General features: G+C 39.3%; 2 protein-coding genes across 3 annotated transcripts; both read right to left on the minus strand.

Moving 5' to 3' along the window:
- Positions 1-203: 203 nt before the first annotated feature.
- Positions 204-16,143, minus strand: LOC144060898 (immunoglobulin-like domain-containing receptor 2). Of its 2 annotated transcripts, XM_077580824.1 has the most exons (9): positions 15,971-16,143; positions 12,699-13,031; positions 10,910-11,029; positions 8,032-8,088; positions 6,384-6,530; positions 6,125-6,313; positions 4,382-4,586; positions 1,900-2,539; positions 204-574 (listed from the first exon to the last, which is right to left on the minus strand). In XM_077580824.1, exons 1-9 carry the CDS (start codon positions 16,011-16,013, stop codon positions 539-541), a joined length of 1,770 nt encoding a protein of 589 aa, XP_077436950.1. In that variant the 5' UTR covers positions 16,014-16,143; the 3' UTR covers positions 204-538. The 2 variants fall into 2 exon arrangements, with proteins under 2 accessions (XP_077436950.1, XP_077436951.1); XM_077580825.1 differs by lacking the exon at positions 8,032-8,088.
- Positions 16,144-16,885: 742 nt separating this feature from the next.
- LOC144060705 (cell surface A33 antigen-like) lies at positions 16,886-21,452 on the minus strand. The gene is made up of 7 exons (XM_077580470.1): positions 21,325-21,452; positions 20,737-20,903; positions 19,277-19,490; positions 19,024-19,188; positions 18,545-18,661; positions 18,125-18,248; positions 16,886-18,023 (listed from the first exon to the last, which is right to left on the minus strand). Exons 1-7 carry the CDS (start codon positions 21,374-21,376, stop codon positions 17,450-17,452), a joined length of 1,413 nt encoding a protein of 470 aa, XP_077436596.1. The 5' UTR covers positions 21,377-21,452; the 3' UTR covers positions 16,886-17,449.
- Between the last annotated feature and the right edge of the window lie 1,412 nt (positions 21,453-22,864).

Consider the following 22,864-nt stretch of genomic DNA (forward strand, 5'->3'; position numbering starts at 1 on the left):
CCCATCCCCCCGCCCGCAGTAAAGTCACAGACTCCGCCTCACTCAGATAGTCTAATAAGGAAATACAATCATTTGGAATAAAATTTGCTTTTTTTTGCTGCATTTAGTTTAGTTTAATCATATACTGGGTATCTATACATTTTCAAACGAACTTGTTATACTATGTACAGTATACTATACAGCAATATGAAACACACTCATCATAAAATATGCAAAATGTATTTTATTAACATGAACCAACAAAAACATGATAGCATTTCAGAGTTGTTGTTTTTTGAAGAGTGGCAATAATCTCTGCAGAACAATTGCAACGTTCAGTGTTGTACAAACAGGAAGATTATGTGTATCTATACATTAATTACAACTGACAAAAACAAAACAAAATTAACCTGAGTTTTACTTTTGTAGTAATAAAACTGTAGCACTCAAAGGTGAGCACTGGCAAAGTCCTTTCCAGCCCATCAAGTCATTAATGTGGCGCATGCTGTATGGTGGAAGAGATGGCATTAGATCCATCAGGACGGGTGTGAAGCTATGGTCACACTTCGAGAGTGTTCCTGCTCAGTGGTGCGCTCTGTCGAGGAAATACAGTGAGAGAGCCACGGGTTAAGAGACCATGCGTTCATGCTTGAAACGGGAGAGATAAGTAGCCAAAGCATGAGACTCGGTTAATAGCAGGTAATTGGAAAATATGGATGTTGAATAAGTGACATAAAAATAAATCCATTATTGTGTGAATGCTGAGAGATGCTGAAATGAAGGATTAGAAACAAGGTTAAAAATGCATCACAGCATATGCCCACAGTGGCCAGTATTGCCATTCCATGGACTAGGGGTCAGATGTCCTTGGCTTTTTGCTTATCTCTGTTGACAGGAAGAGCAAAAATGTTAACTGTATGCACAAAAGTATTAGGACACGTGGTCGTTCCACTTCACACAAGTGAAAATGGAAGAAAAAAAAGGGAAGAAAATATTGACTTGTATTCATCCCAAATAGGAGTCTGCGTCATTTTGGTCGACTGGTAGGCTTTATTTATTTAGTTTTGGGTATATTATTAATATTAGTGTCTAGATCAATTCAGGGCTTAAGAAGCTCAGTCCACATATAACTGTAATTTGTTTCATGAATCATACAGCATGAAAAAGTTGAAGTGAGAAAGCCACGTATTGGATTGTTGTAATCTGTTGTAATCGTAAACGACTGCAAGTCAATTAAGTAGATAAGCTGTCTTTCATGGTTCATTTGCCTTTATTATTTTTACATAAATCTAACCTATAAGCCCAAAACATTTATTTCTAATACATCTGACAGAAATTAATGTATTGCTTGTGTTTGTTAAAAAAATAAAAATAAATGGAAGGAAAATCTTGAAAAATAATTGCATTTAAAATTGCACTAAAAAATAATTCAATTAACTCAATTAGATTACTTTTCAAAAATTGTTCAGCCCTATAGTATTTCATGTCCACAGTAGTCCAAACTCATTTGAGCAGGGACAGAACGGATGCTTCTTCCCTAAACTGTCCTAACTGTGAAGAGGCATGTCCCAATATTTTTGTCTCTATTGTCATGCTCTAATGGACGCTGTTGGAACTGCATCGCTAATCATGAGTCGAATTATGTGAAGACAGCGTTTCCTATAGAGACTTGTGTGAACCTCGGGTCTTGCGTACATAATCGTTCAGCTTTGTTTTTGTTTAAAACCCTCCTTTCATCCATAAATAATGCAAACTGCACTCACATGGACCAGACCCCAAATCCCAAAGTGCTCTACTACGGTACCATGAATACTGTACTGTCAAAAGGAAATATGAATAATAATACAGTAGTGGTTGTATGAACAATGAGGGAGAATGCTGTTAACTGGATGTAATTTCCTCCTGCTACAAATAACTCACCAGGTTGCATCTCCTGTCTTTCTCCTGTGATGGGAGGGTCATCCCCTGCTGGGGCCTCGTGTACGAGAACGACGTCATGGCAGGCCCTGAGGTGTCAAACCGCTCTGTTCTGACAGATTCTCTGGTACGGTGCCAGTCGGTATTCGCGCCGGCCCTGCGGTAGCGCTCCGCCTCGCACTCAGAATACGGAGGCAAAGGGTCATCCTCTTCTGGACGGTTGCTAGGTGAGCGGCTGTAGTGGCTGTTGCCGCCCTTCCCTCTGGAGCTTCCTTTGGAGGGGGTGTCGCTGTCCTCATCCGGCCTTGCGGCGCCTCTGTCCCCCTTCGCTTTTCTCTCCATCACATGAGTGAGGAAACCGCTATCGTATTCCCCGTAACAGGGTGGTCTGGAGGCGAGTTCGCCGTCCCACGTGCCCCTTCTCTTCTGGCGTAAAGGTGCGGGGCTGCCGCGATCCCAGCCGTCGTCTTCATCTCTATAGCGACGTCTCGGAGGAGGGCTGTAATCCTGGACATCTGGAGGCTCGGCCCGACGGCTGCGGGAATCGTACGACCGTGCAAACTCCTCCAGCTCGTCCAGTGAGCCGGCGCGGCACCTCCTGCTCAAAGCCTTGCTCTGGAAGTGCTCCGAGCGAGTGATCCACCTGTGGAAATGGACGGGACACGACATGGATAAAAAGATTGACTCCAAGTGTGTTGCTTTTTCGAAAAAAAAAAAAAAATAGTAGCCCATTCCTCATACAAAATGTTATTTTGGGCTTTTTTTGCAGGCATTTATTCCAAACGATCAGACGCCATCAGGCCTAACGTAACATAAAAAGCAAGACTATGAGTTGAATAACTTCAGTTGTTGTTTTTTTTTGTAGTCAACGTCGACTAATCGATGACATCATCAGTATTTTTTCAGTTGTTAATCCACTCCCGCTGTCTGTGCAACTGCTTACCTTCCACCTCTAAACTCTCCCCGCCAGATTATTATTTTTTATCTCACTCCTCCATGCACATTCACCTTCACAGCCTTGCAGATAAGATGTTAAATGTAACTTCACTAGTCTAAACATGACATTCCAATTAATATTACATTTGTGGAAAATGAGTTATGCAGCTAAATCCAGCCATTTATAAAAAACAATCACAGTTTCAGCTTCAGAAAACAGGTGAGCTGTGATTGGTCGTAGCCAGAGCCCTGAGCAACTGTGATGTCATTTTCACTGAGCAACAAGTGGCAAAATGGCGGCCCCATGAGATGGATAAAAACGGACGGATTTTGCTGCATAATTCATATTCCACAAATGTAATATTAACTCATTCACTGCCATAAATTCATTTAAAAAAATATTATTAACAATTAGGAGTGACAGGCGTTTAAGATTTTTAATCGCATGACTTCACTAATTAACTCACGATTAATCACAAATTTTATGTCTGTTCTAAATGTACAATTAAAAAAATCTAGTTTTTCATACTCTTGTTAACAAATGTGGAAAAAAAAATTAACTAATAGAAATAGTTCAAAAGAATTTTTGACATTTATAGCCGTCAATGGCAGTGAATGAATAAAAAAAAAGATTATAAAAAATTCGGAGCATCAGGCGATTACATTTTTTAATCGTAAGTAATTGCATGACTTCACGAATTAACTCACAATTAATCACAAATTTTATGTCTGTTCTAAATGTACAATTAAAAAAATCGAGGTTTGCATACTCTTGCTAACAAATGTGGAAAAAAAGTTAAACTAATAGAAATAGTTCAAATGAATTTCTGACGTTTATAGCCATCAATGGCAGTGAATGAGTCAATCAGAATGTCATGTTTAGACTAGTGGGGCTCCATAGAACATATTATTGTCAAGAATTTTTTTTTGGGGGGGGGGGGGTTACTTCCCCTTTAACACCAATTTACTGAACCTTGCTATTGCAATAATATTTTGTAGCAGTTGTCATGTACAGTAAGTTGTTTTCAGAGAGGCATCCGTGTTGTTAATGCCAAAACAATTGACAATGTGCCGAGCTCTAAGTTGACGGGTCGACTAAACGGTTCAATTCCTCTGCAAGAATTTAATGTACCTCACAGGAACTCAGTGAAGCAAACATCAAAGGATTCACTCGGGAATATTTTTTCCTTTTTCTTTGGTATTTTATAAAACTATGTCAAAAGATTCACTGGGGACGTCGGTTAAGAGTACCTCACAATAGCTCAGATGAGGAAGTATCAAACTCTGCATGTTCTTTTTCCTTCGCATTTTCACATTTGAGTTCAAAATGCCAAAATGCATGCATTCATCAAGTTAGGCACGCTTAGCAACTGGCAACACAAGATGGCCGCTGGTGGCTTCATTTCTCACTATGGCAAGTAAGCAGCATTGTTGTCCATAAATCCATGATTCTACACAATTAGCCAAATCCTTAACAAAATGAATTGCATGGTTACTATGCTCATCCCTATTTTGTAATTTCTCCATAGGCAGGACGAACAAAATGTACCTTCTGTCCAGTTCATCGTCGGAGTGGTTGTCTCGTCCCTGCCTGTTGTGTCTTCTGCCCTGTGCGCGTGGAGCCGCTCTCAGCGATGACTGGTCGTCACTGTCAGCGATGGGAGGAAGCGCCTTCATCTGGACGGTGTGGTAGGTGTGTCTGAAATCTGCATTTCCTCCCTCATGGAGAGAGCTGAGTTCTGACAGGCTACTGGCTGTATGGGCACACGCATCTTAATATCAAACAATGCAAATGATACGAGTATACAATTTCATGTTGTGAAATCAATAGGATGGTTAGAACGGAAACCAGCACAACCTAATTTGCACAAATCATGCAGGACACAAATGGAAAATAACACACACACAGCTACGATGCCACTACACTACAGATTACACACAACAGTGTAATGGCAGGACAGCTTTATCATGTTGAGAAAAAAAAACCTAGGTATCGGCCGATACTGCAAAGCTGGGTATCGGAACAACACTAGTCACAACATTAGGTACAACTGCACATTCTGTTCCTCTCATGCTGCTCAAGATTGTGCAGGTGTTCCTAATGAACTGGTTAATGAATGTAAAGACGTATGAGTATTAAATTCATGCAAACATACTGTATATTGTAAGTAGACCAGAACAAAAACATGCTTCTACAGTACTGTGCAAAATTCTTAGACCACTATTTCTAGCCTTGTAATTTTAATGACCTATTTTACAAAAGTCATATAGACACAATATAGTCATTCAGATATAATAAACCAGCCTAGTATAAACAGTATTATTCTGACAGACAGATTTACAAAATGGCTCTAAGCGAGGGGAGGTTGCAGTAAATGCTTTAGCTAATCATTTGGAAGAGAAGTCCACCAAAAAATGCCCGTTGCAATAATATGTTCAATGCGCCCCCACTAGTCTAAACACGACATTCAGATTAATAGTGCGTTTTTGGAATATGAATTAAGCAGCAAAATCCACCCATTTTTATCTGTCTCAGAGGGCGGCCATTTTCCCACTTGCTGCTAACAAAACAACAAATCACAGCTCAGCTTGCGAATGTCACATGACCAAACAGGTGAGCGGTGATTGGTCGTTACCTGCTGAGCAACTGTGATGTCATTCTCAGTCGACAGCAAGTGGGAAAATGGCTGCCCCCCTGAGATGGATCTATCTGTATGTATTACTGAGAGACGTTCAAACTCCGAGGTTTCACACATCTATTTAATAAGGCAAGTTGTAAAATGTCTCAAGTCCTCGTTTATGTTTAACAAATTTAAAACATCGTGCTATTTTTAAGTATTGTCTCAAATTTATCTCCAATTTTGATACTAGGATCGTATGCCAAGAAATGTTTCTTGGGAGTAGTAATATGGCGGCCTCGCGGCTTCAAAATACTTGGCCTATCGACTATCCAGTAATATACAGATCAGTGGGATAAACACAGGTGAATTTTGCTGCTTAGTTTATCTTCCGCAAACCTAATATCAGATACTGTATTCAGACTAGTAAAGCTACATAGAACATGTTATTGTAAAGATTTTTTGAGGCGGAAATCCCCTTAATTTTTTTTTTTTAAGTATTTTCTGATCATGTTCCAAAAACCTTTCTTTCTTTTTTTTTGCTGTGTTGATGACTAATACCGTAGCATTGCTAAAACTAAAACTGGCCGAACACTTTTACACTGTATTGCATATGAAACGACAGAGATGACAATGAACATGTCAGTTGATTGGTTAGTTTTTATGACACTCACCTCCAGCCAGGTTATTTTCCATTGAAGGGATAGTGGCAATGGAGGGGATAGAGGCCACAGAGGTGAGCTTTGGCTCCATGTGTGATGAAGGGGCAAGAGGCAAAACAGTGGGAACACCAGGAATGTAGTAGGGATACATTTGCATCTGAGCGGGCGGCGCGTTCTTCCCCTTCTTCCCGGCCTCGTATACTGCATTAGGGAAAATTAGTGTTTTCAACTTGGAATGTGGCTGAAGTCACCTACACGTTAAGTTACGTACAGTGTCGCGGGCAGCAGCAGGTGTCAGGGCAGCAGCAGCACCTCAAGTAGCAGCAGCAGGAGTGTGGGCAACATTGGCACCAGCAGATGCCCATCAGCAGCAGGAACAAGATGCTGCCCAAAGCCACGCAGCCTACGAACGCCCACTCTGTCATACAGACACAAACATATGCAGATATTTACTTGATACGTGTTTTTCTGATGGTATTACAGTATGTAACACTGTCTATTTAATGGTCGTATGATCGTATTCTACAGTACAGTACAGTACTGCAATATGCGATATGAATCGTACTGTTCCATCGTATATTGTGTCATTTGGCACGTGGCAATAACTGGTTTAAAGGCATAGTTTTAAAAAGTCAAAAGTTTGATGAAAAGCTAGAGGCTTTTTTTCCCCCTCCTCAGCTGAGCAGAGAGGGAAGGAGTGAGCAGTTACACACACAGGAGGGAGGGCGGAAGACGAGAGAGAGCTACTGCGCTAACACAAGCACTTACATGAATGCCTTTTTGCTATATTGATTAATGCGCATTGTCCCAAAAAAATAAATTATATATATATATATATATATATATATATATATATATATATATATATATATTTTTTTTTCTTATTAAAAAACTGGTGCCACTTACTTACTAGTTAGCTCCAAGGTTCAACATGAGTAGCCTAAAGGTCTGTTGTAAAAAAAATAGCTCAGCAGCAATGGGACACTGTGACTTACTAAGAATTAAAGTATAAGAAGACTGTTTTTATTTACTTCATCGTATCATGTCTCACTGGATCAAATCATGTTGTATCGTACTAGTGACTACATATATCATATCATGTCGTACCGCATTTCATCATTATGTACTGCACAGTTTTAGATTTTATCATGGTTTGTAGCGCCCTGTCATTATTGTATTACGCTAGACAGCATTGTATTGAGTCATGTCTCATCGTGCAACATCGTGCCATGTCATATTGTGTCATGTCACCTTCCTAGAGAAGTGAGAGATATAGTTTCGTAACTTCATACCATATTGTATGAGGGATATGGTCATGTTATGATATGATATGATATGATATGTGATATGATATATGATATGAAGATTTGAGGTGATACCTTCTGGCATATGGCACCATATTTATCTTGCAATTTTGAAGTACACTGCTCTGTAGTAACTAACGGACAGTTACCGTATTGTATCATGTTCTTATAATTATGGTCTTCCTGGAAGGAGAATTCCTCCATCTGTGGTCCCTTCTAAAAATTTCTTCTATTTCCCCCATTTGGGGCTTTTCAGTTTTCCTTGCCCAGTTGGGGATTTTAGATCAGAGTAGACAATAAATAAATAAATAAATAAATAAATAAAATAGCAAACCATTGATTTAGTGAAAATCAACATCGCCAAAGTTTTCTGTTTATTGCATTCAAAACCAAACAATCGACCAAAATGGGAAATTCAAGACAAATTACAGGTGACTCCTATCTAACATGCATGCATAATTAAAGTAACTGATACAAGTATCGTTTTTAACACGTCATTGTCAAAATATTGGTTGAATGACTTGACCAGTGACAGTAAAAACTTTAAAAGAAAAAAAAGGAGGTAATAATGCAGTAAGAGGCAAAGCATAAAGCTGAAAAGTGTTGAAAATATACCTGGCATAATCTCCACATCAAACTCAGGTAGGATATCAGCCGGCTCAGATTCCCTGCCTGTAGAGAGACGGAGATAAGTGGGGAAGGTCCGCAAGAGGGAGCAGGAAGCAAGAGTGGAAATCAGATAAGATCATGCCAAATTGGCAGCTACTATTGCTTGATTAATGGTCGGCAGTCGCGCATCATTAAGTACGTAGATTAATTTAAAAAATTGCCCATAATAAACCAGCATAACTGAAAAGCAGTTAAGTTTAATTGTCTACAGTACACACACACACCATTAAAACAAATTACATTGAACTTCTGTTGCACTGTTTTTAACAAAAAATGTTTAAGTCTCAAATTAGCAATGATTTTTTCTAAATTTAGACCATCTTCCTGAAATACAAACTTTACTGAACACCATTTCTCTCCCCCCCCCCCCCCCCAAAAAAAAAAAACAACAGCATTTAAAACAACACGACTGACATTAAAGTTTGAAAATGGCACTAGCTTTTTTTTTTGGGCATGCTAGCATACTAAACAGATGTTAACAGTTCAGTGTCAAGCAAGCAAATGCCTTTACATGCTATAGCACCTTTTACAAAAGCCACACAATGCTTTGTAAGACATACAGTACATGTCAAGCAAAAATGTAAAAACTAAAAGTGAGGTTAAAAGTTTTAAGCAAAACTAAATGTGAACTTAATGTGATTGGCTGGTGACCAATTCAAGGTGTAGCCCACCTATCGCCCAAGTAAACTGGGATAGGCGGTACATAGAATGGATGGACTGAATTCATGTTAGTTCTTGTGACATATTTCTACTTCTACTAGTGAATGTCCCGATGTAAGATGTTGAAATATTCCACATTTTTTACAGAAGATAAAGAATATATTACGCCTAATGATACCCCTCCCCCTTCCCCCCAGGTACGGGTGCTCACAGATGTTTCAGTAACATGTCAAGTGCATGGCAGAAGCTCACCAATGACGTGCACACTCAATATCGCAATGCATCCCTGCCCCGCACGGACGATGGTGCCCTCCGCACTATGCGTACAGACGCTCCCCTACTTACGAACATTCGAATTACGAACAACGGTACATACGAACATGTCTGCGCGCATGCGCGCCTGTCAAAAAATGTTTGGAGAGAGATGCTGTAAGTTAGATTTTGGTATTGCGCACCTTTTTCCGAGTACTGTAGTGCTTCTTTCCGCCGCTAATACCGACGCTTGCCGCTGTGAGAGCTCACCCAGCATTGGAGGCTCAGCAACGTGTCGAGGAGGAGGAAGAAGAAGAAACGCCTGTCGCTCATAGATAAAGCCATCGCACTCTTCGAGCAGCAAGACCCAAATATTGAACGTTGCACAAAGGTTGCAAATCAATTGAATGATGCCATACAGTGCTACCGCATCATTTATGATGAAAAAAGAAGAAAACTGTGCAATCGTCGTTAGATCGCTTCTTTCGGCCAGTTTCTAGTAAATCCTCCAAGGAAGATACTCATCAACCCTCATCTTCTTCTCCTCGACCCTCAACTTCTTCATACATTGAAGTTACGGAGGAGGAAGTAACTTTTGAAGCCGATTCCAGCGACGACGAAGAACCTCTCATGATATAAAATCCTCTTCCTCCTCCTCCTCCTCCATCAAATCCTTAAGCATCGAGTACATCTTCCAAAAGTAAGTTAAACTTCATTTTATTTATCTTATTACGTACATGTACATACTGTGTGTGTCTCTCGCTCTCTCTCTCTAACATACGTAGTACAGTACTGTACGTATTCTCTTTAAACATAAATTATAATACAAAATATAGCACTGAAGCAACTTACGAACAAATTCACCTTACGAACGATCGCTCGGAACGTAACTCGTTCGTAAGTTGGGGAGCGTCTGTACTCTGCTTATAGGGCGCGGCGACCTTGCTTTCAGGTTTTTATGTGAAAGGACAAAAGGGGGACCTGTAAACTAAACTGGGGCACAGTTTACAGCAATGTGCTGTGGGAGGTAACCTAGTAATCGTCTTACATATACGCACCACAATATCAATATCATTAACGGGAAGAACTAGAATACAAAGATGCTAGCTAGCCGCCAAACTATGAAGCAACAGAAAAAAACGGTATGTTTCCCCTCAGATAAAACGTAACTCTGGACTGCCATTCACATACCGCAAGACTTCATAACAAAGAGAGAGTGGAGGAGTTGTGCAGTGATTCAATGAAAGATGAAGAAATGTGGCGATAGAGGAGGATGTGAGCAGAGTTGGCAAGGCAGAAGGGCTGAATGTCATGATCATTCCAAAATATATCCAAAAGAAAAATGATTAAGTGCTCTTACTACTTACTAAATACTTGATATTTTGAGCAGATATAATGTAGCTAGAAAGAGTGATATTTTTGAGGCATACATGACAAAACCTTCCTAAAATAATGGCCTAAGTCATTTTTTCTTTTACAGTTCTCCTTGTTTGGGCTAAAAGTTTAGATGGACAACCGGGTTTTAGTAGGTTTGCAGTGGACTAAACTCTTTTTTAAAAATCATTATTAGTAATTTAGGTCAACAATGGATCAAACAGAAATCATCACAGAATTCTGGAGTTAGTTAGCTGCACTGAAAGAAAAGGGGGTGAATCATTTCACACGCCCTTCTTTTCAGCTAAAAAATGAATTTTGTTCCAACTTCCCTATTGTGTCCCACTTGGTTTTGACGCTTTACAAAAAAACTCAAATTTTATGTCTTCTTGTTTGAAATGTGACAAAAATATATTTTTTTAAGTCCGGGGGGGCTAATACTTTTGCAAGGCGCTGTATTTCTCCTTTTTTCCCCCTCATTTGATAAAAGTGTTGGTGTACCTAATGTAGTCTCCAGCTAATGAAGCTTTTTTCATACCTAGCACCAGCAACTCCACGTGGGCCTCGTCCGTTCCTTCCAGGTCATCAGAAACAATGACTTTGCAGAAATACACTCCGCTGTCACCCCATCGTACCTGCCCGATTCGCAGGTCTGCTTCTGCACAAAAATAAGGAAACAGATTTTATGAACTGATTGACTGTGTCATACATTAAATGTGTACGAGGTTATAGGCCTACTCATGATTGACACAGCCCTTAGAGTTGGTCAGCAGCGTGCTACATTTACTTTGTTGACTTTTGGAATAGATCTGTACTTAATATAGTAGTTTTGATGCAACATACTTTTTACTTTTACTTTTACTGTTTCTGTGCTAAGAACAAACGGTACTTTTACTCCATTACAATGTTCAGTTTGCTACTTTTATTTGTATCTATATATTTTATTACTTGCACAATTCTGATTATTTGCGAGATTTCCTGTCTCTGTTCACCAATCAAACACAGCCTGGCAGTCACATGATTCAACAATGCGTTTTTTCGCCTGTTTGAGCATTCTTCTTTGATCCTTTGATTCTTGCTGAATTGAGGCATGTCATGCTATGATGATCTCCTATGACATCATGAAAAAATGAAGGTTTGAAATATTTTTCCCAAATATTGTTACATAAAGTTTCAAATTGTAGGACCTCAGGAGTCTTATTTTCATATTGTTGCAAAGTGCGTCATGCATCGCTTCCTGTTGAATGTGGTACACACGCATATGATAATAAGACATGTGCCTTTTCCTGATAAGGCTTTGTGTTTAAAAGGGGTCCACGGTTGAATAGAGGTCATAAAGGGGTCGTCACAAGTGATTGGGGCCTATTGTGAGGTAAATACAAAAGGGATTTATTGACGTCAGTGATTGCCAACCATGGTGCTGTGGCAAACTAACACCGCCATTATGATTTTTTGGGGGGGGGAATTATGCATCATTTTTGGCCTTTTAATGAAACTGCACACACAAGGCTTGGCAAAAACATTTACATTTTAGATGGTCCTTGTCCTATGTAACAGTACCCGAACGTGCCAGTACCCCAACGTGGCCACGGTTGCGAGGGCCCTTTATAGCTGCTCGCAGTTATTATTATAATTTACCTCATCTTTGTGTTTTAAAAATATAATGTGGCCCTAACCTTGCCAGCAAGATTAATTATTGCGGTATTTGAGAGTTCACAAACTCCGGAGAATGCCTCTTGTACCGCTCCCGCTGATACGTTTGCAGCTGACCTTTTTTAGGTCGGACCAATCAGGCGTTGTTGTTCCAAGACGAATGGATGTTGCAATTAATTATGTTCTCGCAGAATTACTCATTGTTTACTTGTTGAATTTGAAGAGTGAGAGGCGTTTCGTAATTTTTTATCTGGTAAAGATGTTCGTGCTCCCCCCCCCAAGATGAGACGATAGATTCGATTTTCACCCATTGCCTTGATTGGTCAAAACAAATCTGCACAGATGCCGCATCGTCCAATCAGCTTAAAGTATTGTACAGCAAGTCCGCCTTTCCTAAACGGGTCTGCCTTGTGAAGAACTCCCTCAAATGAATCACAATTATCAATCTGGCTGGAGAGGTTAATGTGGCCCTTCAGCAAAATACTTTAACCACTCCTACTCTGATCCTTAAACTGGTGGATTTGGAGATGCGAGGATTCCACCCAACACAAGCGATGTGACCTGTGATCAGTCCAGAGTGTAATGAGGACAAGTGCTAGAATGGATGGATGGATGGACAGAGAGATGGATGGAATCCTTAAAGACACCATTAAAAGACTAATAAATGTTATTACTGTTTATGATGACGATATCCCTGTTCATGTAGTGCTCCGCCAGCGTCATGATGGACCCTTGCGCCGAAGCCACTACTCGAACTGTGCGGCCGCTGTCGCCGCAGTCCAGGTGGGACTTGTCGGCGACATCCGAGGCCTGCGAGCCTAGCAGGCGCTGAGCCATGTTGAAGGAGTCGCTGGTACGGTCGTTGCAGTACGACTTGTACCACCACTGAACCACTGGCGTATGGATGGAGGACGTCTGGTAGTGACACGGCAGGACCACCGACTGGAAGAGCATGGCGTACTGCTGCTTCTCCGGCACCATGACGTGCATGCCATCGCACAGACACACTGAAAAAAATGACACAAGAATTAGGTGCTGTGGGAAAAGAAATACTCATTTCATTCAAGAATAGCTGAGATAAATACTTAAAGACAAAGTTATTTGCACATTAAAGCCCCAGTGTGTAATAAGTGACCACAAGATGTAGCTATCATCACCAATTAAGTCGGAGCCATAGGCTGGAGTGGCTAACAAGAGTGGCTAGCAGGAGAAGCTAGTCAAAAAAAAGGGTGGCAGCATGCCTAGAACTGCACTCCAAGGCTACTTGGAAAGGTAAGCTGCGGTCGACCCTTTGGATCTGACACTCGATGCAAGCACTACGTTCGCAAAGTTGTCTGTTGGGCAGGAAGATGGTGGCGAAACGTCACGTCAGCCTCTTGTAAAGTGAGGCTCCAGCCATGTAATAGAATTACTGATTACTAGACTTACAATTATATTATAATATATATATATATATATATATATATATATATATATATATATATATATATATATATATATATATATATATATATATTATTATATTTTTAATAGCTCTGACATTAATCACATTTTCCATCAATTGAATGGCCATTATGCTGTCATAGCGACCTGGGGGCAGTACAAGAAACAAATATAAACAAAGAGGTGCTAAGATGTGTTTTTTTTTTTTTTACATGACTAAGTGTCCTAGCTTTTGTGTTGATTTGAATTTGGATGACATGATAGGCGCCTCTGAACAAAATTAATTCCAGTTATTAATTTGACAGTAAATTTCAAATGACACAGTGGCATGTCAATGAACTACCTATTTTTCAAAGAATTGTTCACTATTTGCCAAAGTGCAGCTTATTGCATAGTGAGTTGAGGTTGATGCCACCATTCAGCACTCGTATCTCAAATTTATACTTGCAAATCAAAGCCAAACCAAAAAATAAAAAATGGCCGAATTTTCTTTGATGTTGTCCCTGATATTTTTCTGTTGTGAAAACTACTTGCTCAGTAAAGGTTGGGAAACACCCGACTTAACCAACCAATCAAACTAACCATTTTGCACCTGGATAAGCAGCCTTGGTAGATAACTTGTCCAGTATCAAAACAAAAGGCAGACGTTCGCTTCGTTTGTTGGGGGGAGGTTGCCAGTGTCAGGAGGGTTAAATTCCAATGTGTGTGGGGGGAGTGGGTGCATTAGGAGGGGATATGAAGAGGCAGGGGGTAGTCATCACAGAGGGAGGGAGTGGATGAAACGGGCAGACACTTGTTGCTGCTTTCTACCGTGTTAACTTGAGGAGGGGCAGGAAATCACTGTAAACAACTCCTAAAGACGGGAAATGACACAAAAAAAGGAGCAACCGCCCTAAAAAGACATACCTGATAGCAAAGTCAGTTTAAATGCCTTTCCCGTATATATATATATTTATATATATATATGATGAGTATTTAGTTTCTCAGCCCTAGAGGTGACTGAGCTCTGACATTCCTCCCACAAGTCCTCGCTTTGTTTCCCATTGTTTGTAAGCAGTACCCCCCTTCTCCTGTCCCATTTGAGGACCAGAAAGGGGCAGGCGTTTACTCCCTCCCATCCAATGAGAAGCTCAGGCCTGACCCAGCTGCGCGTGAACAGACCAAGTGACTGCTTAGGATTAAGAGCGAACCGTTACATCCCACGAATACAGTAAAGTATGAGCACAGAGTAACCTGACCACGTTATTTCAATGGGCCGTTAAGTGTTGTTTACAGCAAATGCTACTCAGCTGCCTTAATGAAAGGTTCAAACGTTTTTTTTTTTTAAATTATAGATTAAAGCATGGTTTCTCAAACATGGGGTCAAGGCCCAAAATGGGCTTTTTTTTTTAAACGAGGATTTTTATTGATTGCGAATCAGGCATATAATTTCTTGCTTTTTGAGTCCATGTTAGTTGTGTTCTTTATGGATGTTACGGCATGACGGGAAAGCCTGTTTTAAACATGTATACCAATGACAAAGGAGTATGTTTCCTGTCAGTCTTTTCCTTTCCACATTTCCTGCTTTTACTCAGTTGGACATTCCTTCATATTGACTCATTTGTCCAACAAAAACTAATAAGACTCACTACAGCTCCATGTTTGATAAGACAAAAATACATTGTTTTGAACATACAAAACATTAAAATTTATGGGAGAGGTACAAAAAAATAGCTATTGCATCTAATCCATGTTTCATTATGGGGGTGTCTATTTTAATAGATCACATCACTGATGTTGGGCCGAAACCTCATAAATCTGAATTTGACAAATTTGCTATTTAAAAAAACAAAAACAAAAAAAACACTACAGTATTTTGGTCAGTGCGCAAGTGTGGGTGTCAATCTAAAGTGTAGAAAATGGCTTGCTCTCTTTGATGATGCAATGTTAAAGGTTGAACAAACATGCCGTTTTGGGGGTCTCCATCAGTTGTCACTTTTATGGTTATTTAATGTTAATTACTCAATATAGAAGGAATTATTCTTACTATTATGCTATTATACTATTATTGTACGTCGTGCGTGTTAATACTATTAAGTAATTATTTGGAATTTGAAATGAATATACAGTAACTTTAATTTGAAATAGGTTAACATATTTTTAAATAAATTACATGACAGTTAGGGACACAGAGGGAACATTTATGAACATTCTGAAAATTGTTCATCATGGACAATCAGTTCCTCTCCATTCATTGGTAATGAATGCGTAAGCACATTCAAGTTCTGCAGTGGGCTATCCACAACCAGCATAGCATATGCCATTGCGTGTGTTTATTATACAGTAGTTCATAACTATGTATACGTTTATAAAACACGCTAATGGTAAAAACAAACAATGCTAATGCAAAACTCTTTTACACGGAAGCATCGTGTGGTTATGAAGTGGTTCAAAGAGGCTTCAACCTGTTGCGCTGATATTGCAAAGACGCTAAATCGATGTAAAACAAAGCATTTGCACTTACCCAAAGCTACTACGAAAACGGCCAAGCGATAGAAATCCATCATTTAGTCCGTTTGGCGATCAGGAGCAGGCGTTTATTGGCATTTCTAACGGCTCGGTTGTCGACCGACTGCCTGCTGCTGAGCGAAGGAGAAACTCCGACCACAGTCAACTAACGGGACGGACTGTACCATTTCAGCACGAGTGGGAGTGAGGGAGTCCCATATGGGAGGGGGTAGAAATGGTCACCCTTTCCCTCTGACATGAAAGACCATTTCCCTCTGACATGAAAGTACTATAAGACAATATAAATGTTTTGTCATGTTTAAACCAGTGACACGTGGTGAGGTTCACAAATGGGGAGGCTCACACCTCTGTTGTTGGTTATTTGAACCCAAATTGAAACATTTATTTTAAAAGGTTTTAGATATGCTTCGTTCGATCCCACATAATCCACACTTCAACATAGCAAGAAAAAACTATTTCTAGTTCATATAAGGTTAAGGTTGCTTTTTCGGCTTCCCCCCTGATCTCTTTACATTAAAAAGCATTTAGTCTTATACATTTTTAATATGATGAAAGCCCCGATTGTGAAACCACCCACATACCGCATGTATTATGTTTCTAACAAACCATTCCGTGTCAAAATCAATAAATAATTTGACTACTCGTAGTTATGATTAATTTATTGAAGCCAAGCCAAACACAATTACCTCAGCACAAGTGAATGAAAGAGATTCCCGGGGAGTGGAAAGCTTACCAAGTGATGTCAAACAAATCAAATTATAACTCAATAAATGACTTGAACATTACACATAAAAAAAATATATACAATTAATTTATATATATATATATATATATATATATATATATATATATATATATATATATATATATATATATATAAGGAAGAATTACAGAGGTGTATTTTGGCTAAAATTACAGTTTTATAAAACGTAGCAAAAAAATAATAATACATCATCACTTAGATCAGGGATGGGCATGGCAGCATCACTCTGAGTGGCCCATTGATTCTTTGTTTGCTTCAATGCTGAATATTGGATTTTTTTCTATATACAAGCATTGAGAAATGTATAATGTGTAGTGCCGAAGCCAGGAGTGTCACAAAATACTTTACTGAACATCACTCAACATCCAAAACAGGAAGTCGGTCACTCTAATTCCCCCCTCATGAACATACTCAACAAACTACAGTTCCGTGGGGGAATTATGTCAACGAGAACCACAAATTAAATATATTGCTCTTTGTCTTGTTCCAATTGAAAATGGCATTTTTGTCATACATACATTTGGTTAGGAATTGCATTGCCCTATATGACCCCAGTACTGACGAAAAATTGTGCCCCCGACCCAATCATTAAAGTTGCCCATCCCTGACTTGTTAAAAATAAGCATATTGAAAATAAGAATCGACACTAAAAAAATGAAAAAACACACTTATCCAGTTACTTGTCTCAACATCAAATAGAGAAACTTCAAGCTAGTGATCATAGGCATCATTATGGCGATCACGACTTCCACCATAACGCCCGCGCTGATCGTCGAGCCTGTCGCGACTTCCTCTGTAGTCGTTCCGATCTTCTAGACCTTCTCTACTTCCACCGTAACGATTGCGCTGATCGTCGAGCCTATCATGGCTGTAGCGACCGCGCTGATCGTCGAGCCTGTCGCGACTTCCTCTGTAGTCGTTCCGATCTTCGAGGCCTTCTCTACTGCCACCGTAACGATTGCGCTGATCGTCGAGCCTGTCGCGACTGTCACGGTGATCGTCAAGCCTGTCGCGACTTCCTCTAGACTCATTCCTATCAAGGTGGTCACGGCTACCACGGTATTGATCTCGCTGGCTATCCTGGTCTCGCTCGTTAATATATCTACCACTATCGGAACCATGACGATGATCTTCTTCCGGTGTGAGTTCAGTAGTTCCCATGTTATGATTGTCTTGAGGAACGGCGTCTTTGTATTCTGACTGCTTTGTTTTGACTTTAGACTCTTCATCCCGATATTGAGTTCCAGCTTCAGGAGCATCGGAAAACTCAATTTCTTTGGGGGAACTGAGGCATCAAGAACAGAAACAACGTGATTAGGAGTTGATTGGTGCTTCCACCCTTGATATTAACTATATGAGATACATTCAGGACTAAACAGGACATACCCTTCAGCATTCTTGTTCTTTTTAGACCTCTTCTTGTAGCAAAAAAAGCTGAGAAGGCCAAGAAGAAGAAACCCAGCGACAACACCACCAATTATGCCTGCAGTGGCCCCGTAGTTCATGTTGGCTAGAGTGTGGAAGAAGGACAGACAAGATGTTTTGTTCTTATATTTTCAAAGCCAAAATATACTGACGGTGTCTCTACATGTGCCCTGTGATTGACTGTTGGCCAGTTCGAGGTGTAGTTTAACTTTGCAGTCAAGTTTCACAGCTTGTACCATGTTCTTGGTTTTTCCAGCCTTTCATTGGAAGCAGTGCTTGTTAAAAATAGGCTAAAATCAGTATAACTAAAAACTAACTATAAAGTGTAGTGACTTGTCCTGTTCTCTAATACACACAGGTTAGTAGAATGTTGATACTCACCAGGCATCACTGCTAAGGTGAAGTTGCAGCTTTCTGAGCCAACTCGATTGGTTGATTCGCAGATATAGAATCCGGACATCTCTCTTGAAATGTTAAACAGGGAAAGTGCTCCATCCTCTAAGTTAAAGAATAAGCAGATGGTAAATTTTGCGATCTTTCGCATATAGTAAGGTCTTATAGTTAAACCTACTAAGCTGAATGCAATCGGTTCTCTGTTGACTTCCAATTCCTTTAGTAATTAAAAAAAAATCTCTGAATCATTTGTTCCATCATATTATAAACATTATTAACTCTTTGACATCTTGTGGTAGCATCACAAAATCTCCAATGCAAAAAAAGCAAAGCCCACTTGTAGAGTTAAATGCTCAGATGGTGACTTTATATTTTTCCAGTTGTGCCACTTTTGTGTTTTTTTTTGGACTAGTTTAGAGGTTTTCCCTATAAATTAATTAATGAAAATGTGCTCAAAGGAAACATACTCTCGCTAGTCTTGGGTGGAAATTGTCTGGGTGTGTTTTCTACACTGTAACTCTTCCATTTATACGTCGGTTTTGGGGAGCCCTCCTGAGACATGCAGGTGAGGTTGACATTGTGCCAATATTCTGCTGTTCCCTGCAGCCTGCACAGAGGTTTGGATGGAGGAACTGCAGGAAGACAAAACAAACATGAAGTCATCAATAATTAGTTGCGTTGGACAGAGCAGTAACCATAAAGCATAAAAGTTGTTTTTACCCAGCACCAGAAGGGAAGTGGAGGCTGCGGTAGTTCCTTCATCGTCATTTGGTATTTTGACGCTGCACTGGAAGTGCCGACTGTCCTGTACGGTCAACTTTGTTAGTTGCAGTGTGCTCTGTTGTGTAGCAACGTCCACGTCCATGAATGCCCGACCTTCATATGTGGGTGCGATGTCGACTGCGTTGTTTAGAAAATAGGTGGCCACTGGTATCTAGAGAATGGGCATGAAAAAAAAACAACGAATTGATGTTTTCCACCTCAGTCACAATTCACGACACTAGGATGATTTACTTTGAATGGTTGACGCAAACAGTTAAGTTTGTTCATGAGAGGTTCTCATTACTCCATACAGGGATTCTAGTGATTATTAATTACACACTGATAGACTGAACAGATCATCAGTAACCGTGGCAACGCAAGATGGCTGCCCAATGGTTTCAGGTGAGGGCCTGCGCACTCTCTGACAATGAGAGCGCCACTGCCATCTACTGTAGTGGATGTTCAATGGCACGTCATTCTAGTACAGCAAAAAAAAGCTTGCAACCTGGTCTCCCATGGTTGGACAATGTCCTAAAAGGCAGTTATCTAAGGTATGCAAAAATAAATACTTTTTTATTCATTTACAACAAATGGATAAGAGAAAACAGTGCTTAGCGTAAGGGATTATTAAAAAAATACAGTATGATCACCAGAATCTTCAACAATTTCCCTTAGATATCTGGACAGATTTCAGCTTGCGACATTTTAAGGTACTTTTTGGTATTTGCGGTGGCAAACAATTAATGGAAGCACAATAACATCCAAAGTCATCCTACACCCCACCCTATTTATTTTTTTATACTGTGCATTCAGAATGAACACAAACAATATGAGGAAAATAATTATAGATTAAATTCTCATATATTAAAGAACAAAGACCAAAAGACAAAATTAAATAAATAAATACAATAGGGAGTTTATTTTTAATCATCCAGTATAAAACAGTTTTTATCATAAATATTGTATCTTTTACAAATAAATCCTGGAAAATGACCATAACAGAACATCCTGCATTTATCCGACTGATTTTTACACAGAACTCAGCAAAGGTTGGATGGTGCCACAAATGTGCAACACGGCATCCTGCAATCATTCAAAAGATGTGTAATGATGACACTGGTGCCAGTGTCTGGTGTGACTCATAAAAAAAAATTCGAACAGCAACAATTGATCCTAACACAAGTAGAAGTGGTAGGTAGAAGTGATTGTCAGGTTTTAAAATTCCCACCCCACTCCCACCATTCACCTGTTATACAGGTGTCATCCAGCCTCTTTTACAACCCAAAAGAGGAAAATCCTGGTTTAACAGGGAGTATAAAAATTCCAAAGGGCATAAGCATAAAAAATGAGCATAATACTAAATGTTTTTTTATTTATTTTTTTACAAGCTAATAGAACAAAATGCAAAGATGACTCACCATTGGATCATCAGCCACGTGAGGATACGCTTCCCATGTGAGAACCAGCAAGTTGTAGTCCGGATTTGCCGGAATAAAAGAACATGTCAGAGTAATATCTCCTCCACTTGCCGCCTCATATTCTTCCTGTGGGATTGACACTCGCAAACTACTGCAGGTGGGAAGCACTGAAATGAAAGTGAAACAGGTGAAATTCCTCTGGTGTCGCTTGAAATTAAATGTACAGAACATATTCCACTTGATTATATTAAAATGAACAATAATTTGTGATTATTTGTCACACATATCGTCATTGTCCACCCAAAAATTATGTTTGTACTGTGTCTCCAATTTGTATTATTATTAATAATATAAATTAAAAAATAGCTATGTGTTTTTTGTTGGACAAGTTCAACAGCAATGGAAAATAATGTAATATTTTTTTCTCTGGTTGCATTGGGAGTTGTCACTAAAAAAGCAAATGAACCTGCTTCCGGTTTAGTGGCAAACCGTTGGATTAATGATTGACACTCATGATCATAAAATCAAGGTGTGGTGTGGATTTTAAGAAAATAGACACACACAAAAAAACACACACACAAAGTGTACCTGTTAGTATCAGAAGAAGATTCTGCCATTCAAGTCGCTTCTTTGCCGTCATTGTTCAAATCAAATGTAAAATATGAAAGTGATGTCCTTGGAAGAAAAGGCCACCTAACCTTCTCGGTGATCGCTCAGTCTGGTGTGGAGTGTTGATTCTTCCAGGTAATAAGTGAACGGTTATAGGTCACGTGACAACAAACCACCAATAAGGGTTTCAAAGAAACTCTTCTACCTCTAGCAGCTCACAGTGTGAAACCTCCAAAAAAGTTAAAGTTTAAGTACCACTTATTGTCAGAGGAACACAATCATGTTCCATTCAAGTACCGTAATTCAGAAAAAATAAATAAGTTAAAGGGTCTAAGCGTCATGTACTAACTGCATTTACTTTATCATCAGCTTGAAACAATTCTTGTGTATGTAATTAATAATTAATTAATTGTACTGACGAGCCAGACTCTTTCTAATATTACGGAAAGTTTTTTATTGGGTCACTGATTATTAAACAAAATACGCACAAAAAAAGCCATCGAAAAAGTAAAACAGACTTGAGAAGTCTTGATGCTATTTGCTGAGGTCTTAAGTATTGTTTGACTTTTGATGCATATTTATCCATAAGATTTTGGTTGAACTACAAATTATACCAATTTGGGCCAGGCAACTTTGGAGGTTCCACTGTTATATTTATAATACAAAAAAAAATCTTTGGAAATTAAATATTACGTACGGGACAACCTCCAGCCCTTTCAATAAATCATGAATATTTATTTTCCTCCTTTTGACCTCCAGGGTGTAGTATTAGACCAATAACACACTCTCAAAGCTTTTTCAGAAAACCTACCTCTATATAGCAGATATGAAAACACCATAAATGAAGTTGAGTCATGGAAATGGCCTTTGACCAAACTGTTTTATTATTTATCATTAACCTCCTTCCACAGTGTATGGTTTTTACACTGAGGTGATAAGACTGAAGGTGTTAAGTGAAACGTCCCTGAGCAACGAGCACATTTGCAGCACTCAAGGAAAGGAATTTACTAAAAGTAATTGTGTTAAATAAAAATGATCAATCTGCATGATTTTGAATTTACTTAACATCATTAGGCTATGTAGAATTTATTTAACACTATTTTGGTTGATTTACTAAAAATGGTAGCATTTATTATTAAAGCATTTTAAGTTTTGCTTCACACTGCTGTACTTCTCATTGATCGACTGATAGAGCAGCTGGGTGAACACTTCATCATGGTCACTCAAGAGTCAGGTGTCGAACCCACCACAGGTTTGGGGGATAACCACTCTTCCACTGATCCATGCCGTCCTACTGCAATCACATAGGTTAAATATACTTAACACAAATTAGTTTTGAGAGCAAAATTCGCCAAACACTGGCCTAAAATGCTTGATGTGTTTACGTTTGTGCCTGTCTGACTGTTAGTCCATCTGCAGCAAATGGCCATATGTAAAATGGACTAGAAATTTATATGCAAAAATTTTACATATGGCCATTTGCTGCAGATGGACAAACAGTACATACAGAAAGAATGGT

This window comes from Vanacampus margaritifer, chromosome 11 (genome assembly GCF_051991255.1).
Source record: "Vanacampus margaritifer isolate UIUO_Vmar chromosome 11, RoL_Vmar_1.0, whole genome shotgun sequence".
NCBI lineage: Eukaryota > Metazoa > Chordata > Actinopteri > Syngnathiformes > Syngnathidae > Vanacampus > Vanacampus margaritifer.

Excerpts from the sequence above, each read along its gene's own strand:
- LOC144060898 (XM_077580824.1), bottom strand. The coding sequence starts at position 16,013 with ATGATGGATTTCTATCGCTTGGCCGTTTTCGTAGTAGCTTTGG. Across the intron at positions 8,089-10,909 it reads CGTGGAGTTGCTGGTGCTAG|GCAGGGAATCTGAGCCGGCT; the intron begins GTATGAAAAAAG and ends GTCTCTCTACAG. Across the intron at positions 4,587-6,124 it reads GGAAAATAACCTGGCTGGAG|CCAGTAGCCTGTCAGAACTC; the intron begins GTGAGTGTCATA and ends GTGCCCATACAG.
- LOC144060705 (XM_077580470.1), bottom strand. The coding sequence starts at position 21,376 with ATGACGGCAAAGAAGCGACTTGAATGGCAGAATCTTCTTCTGATACTA. Across the intron at positions 19,491-20,736 it reads ACGTGGCTGATGATCCAATG|ATACCAGTGGCCACCTATTT; the intron begins GTGAGTCATCTT and ends CCCATTCTCTAG. Across the intron at positions 18,662-19,023 it reads TCCACCCAAGACTAGCGAGA|AGGATGGAGCACTTTCCCTG; the intron begins GTATGTTTCCTT and ends TCTTTAACTTAG.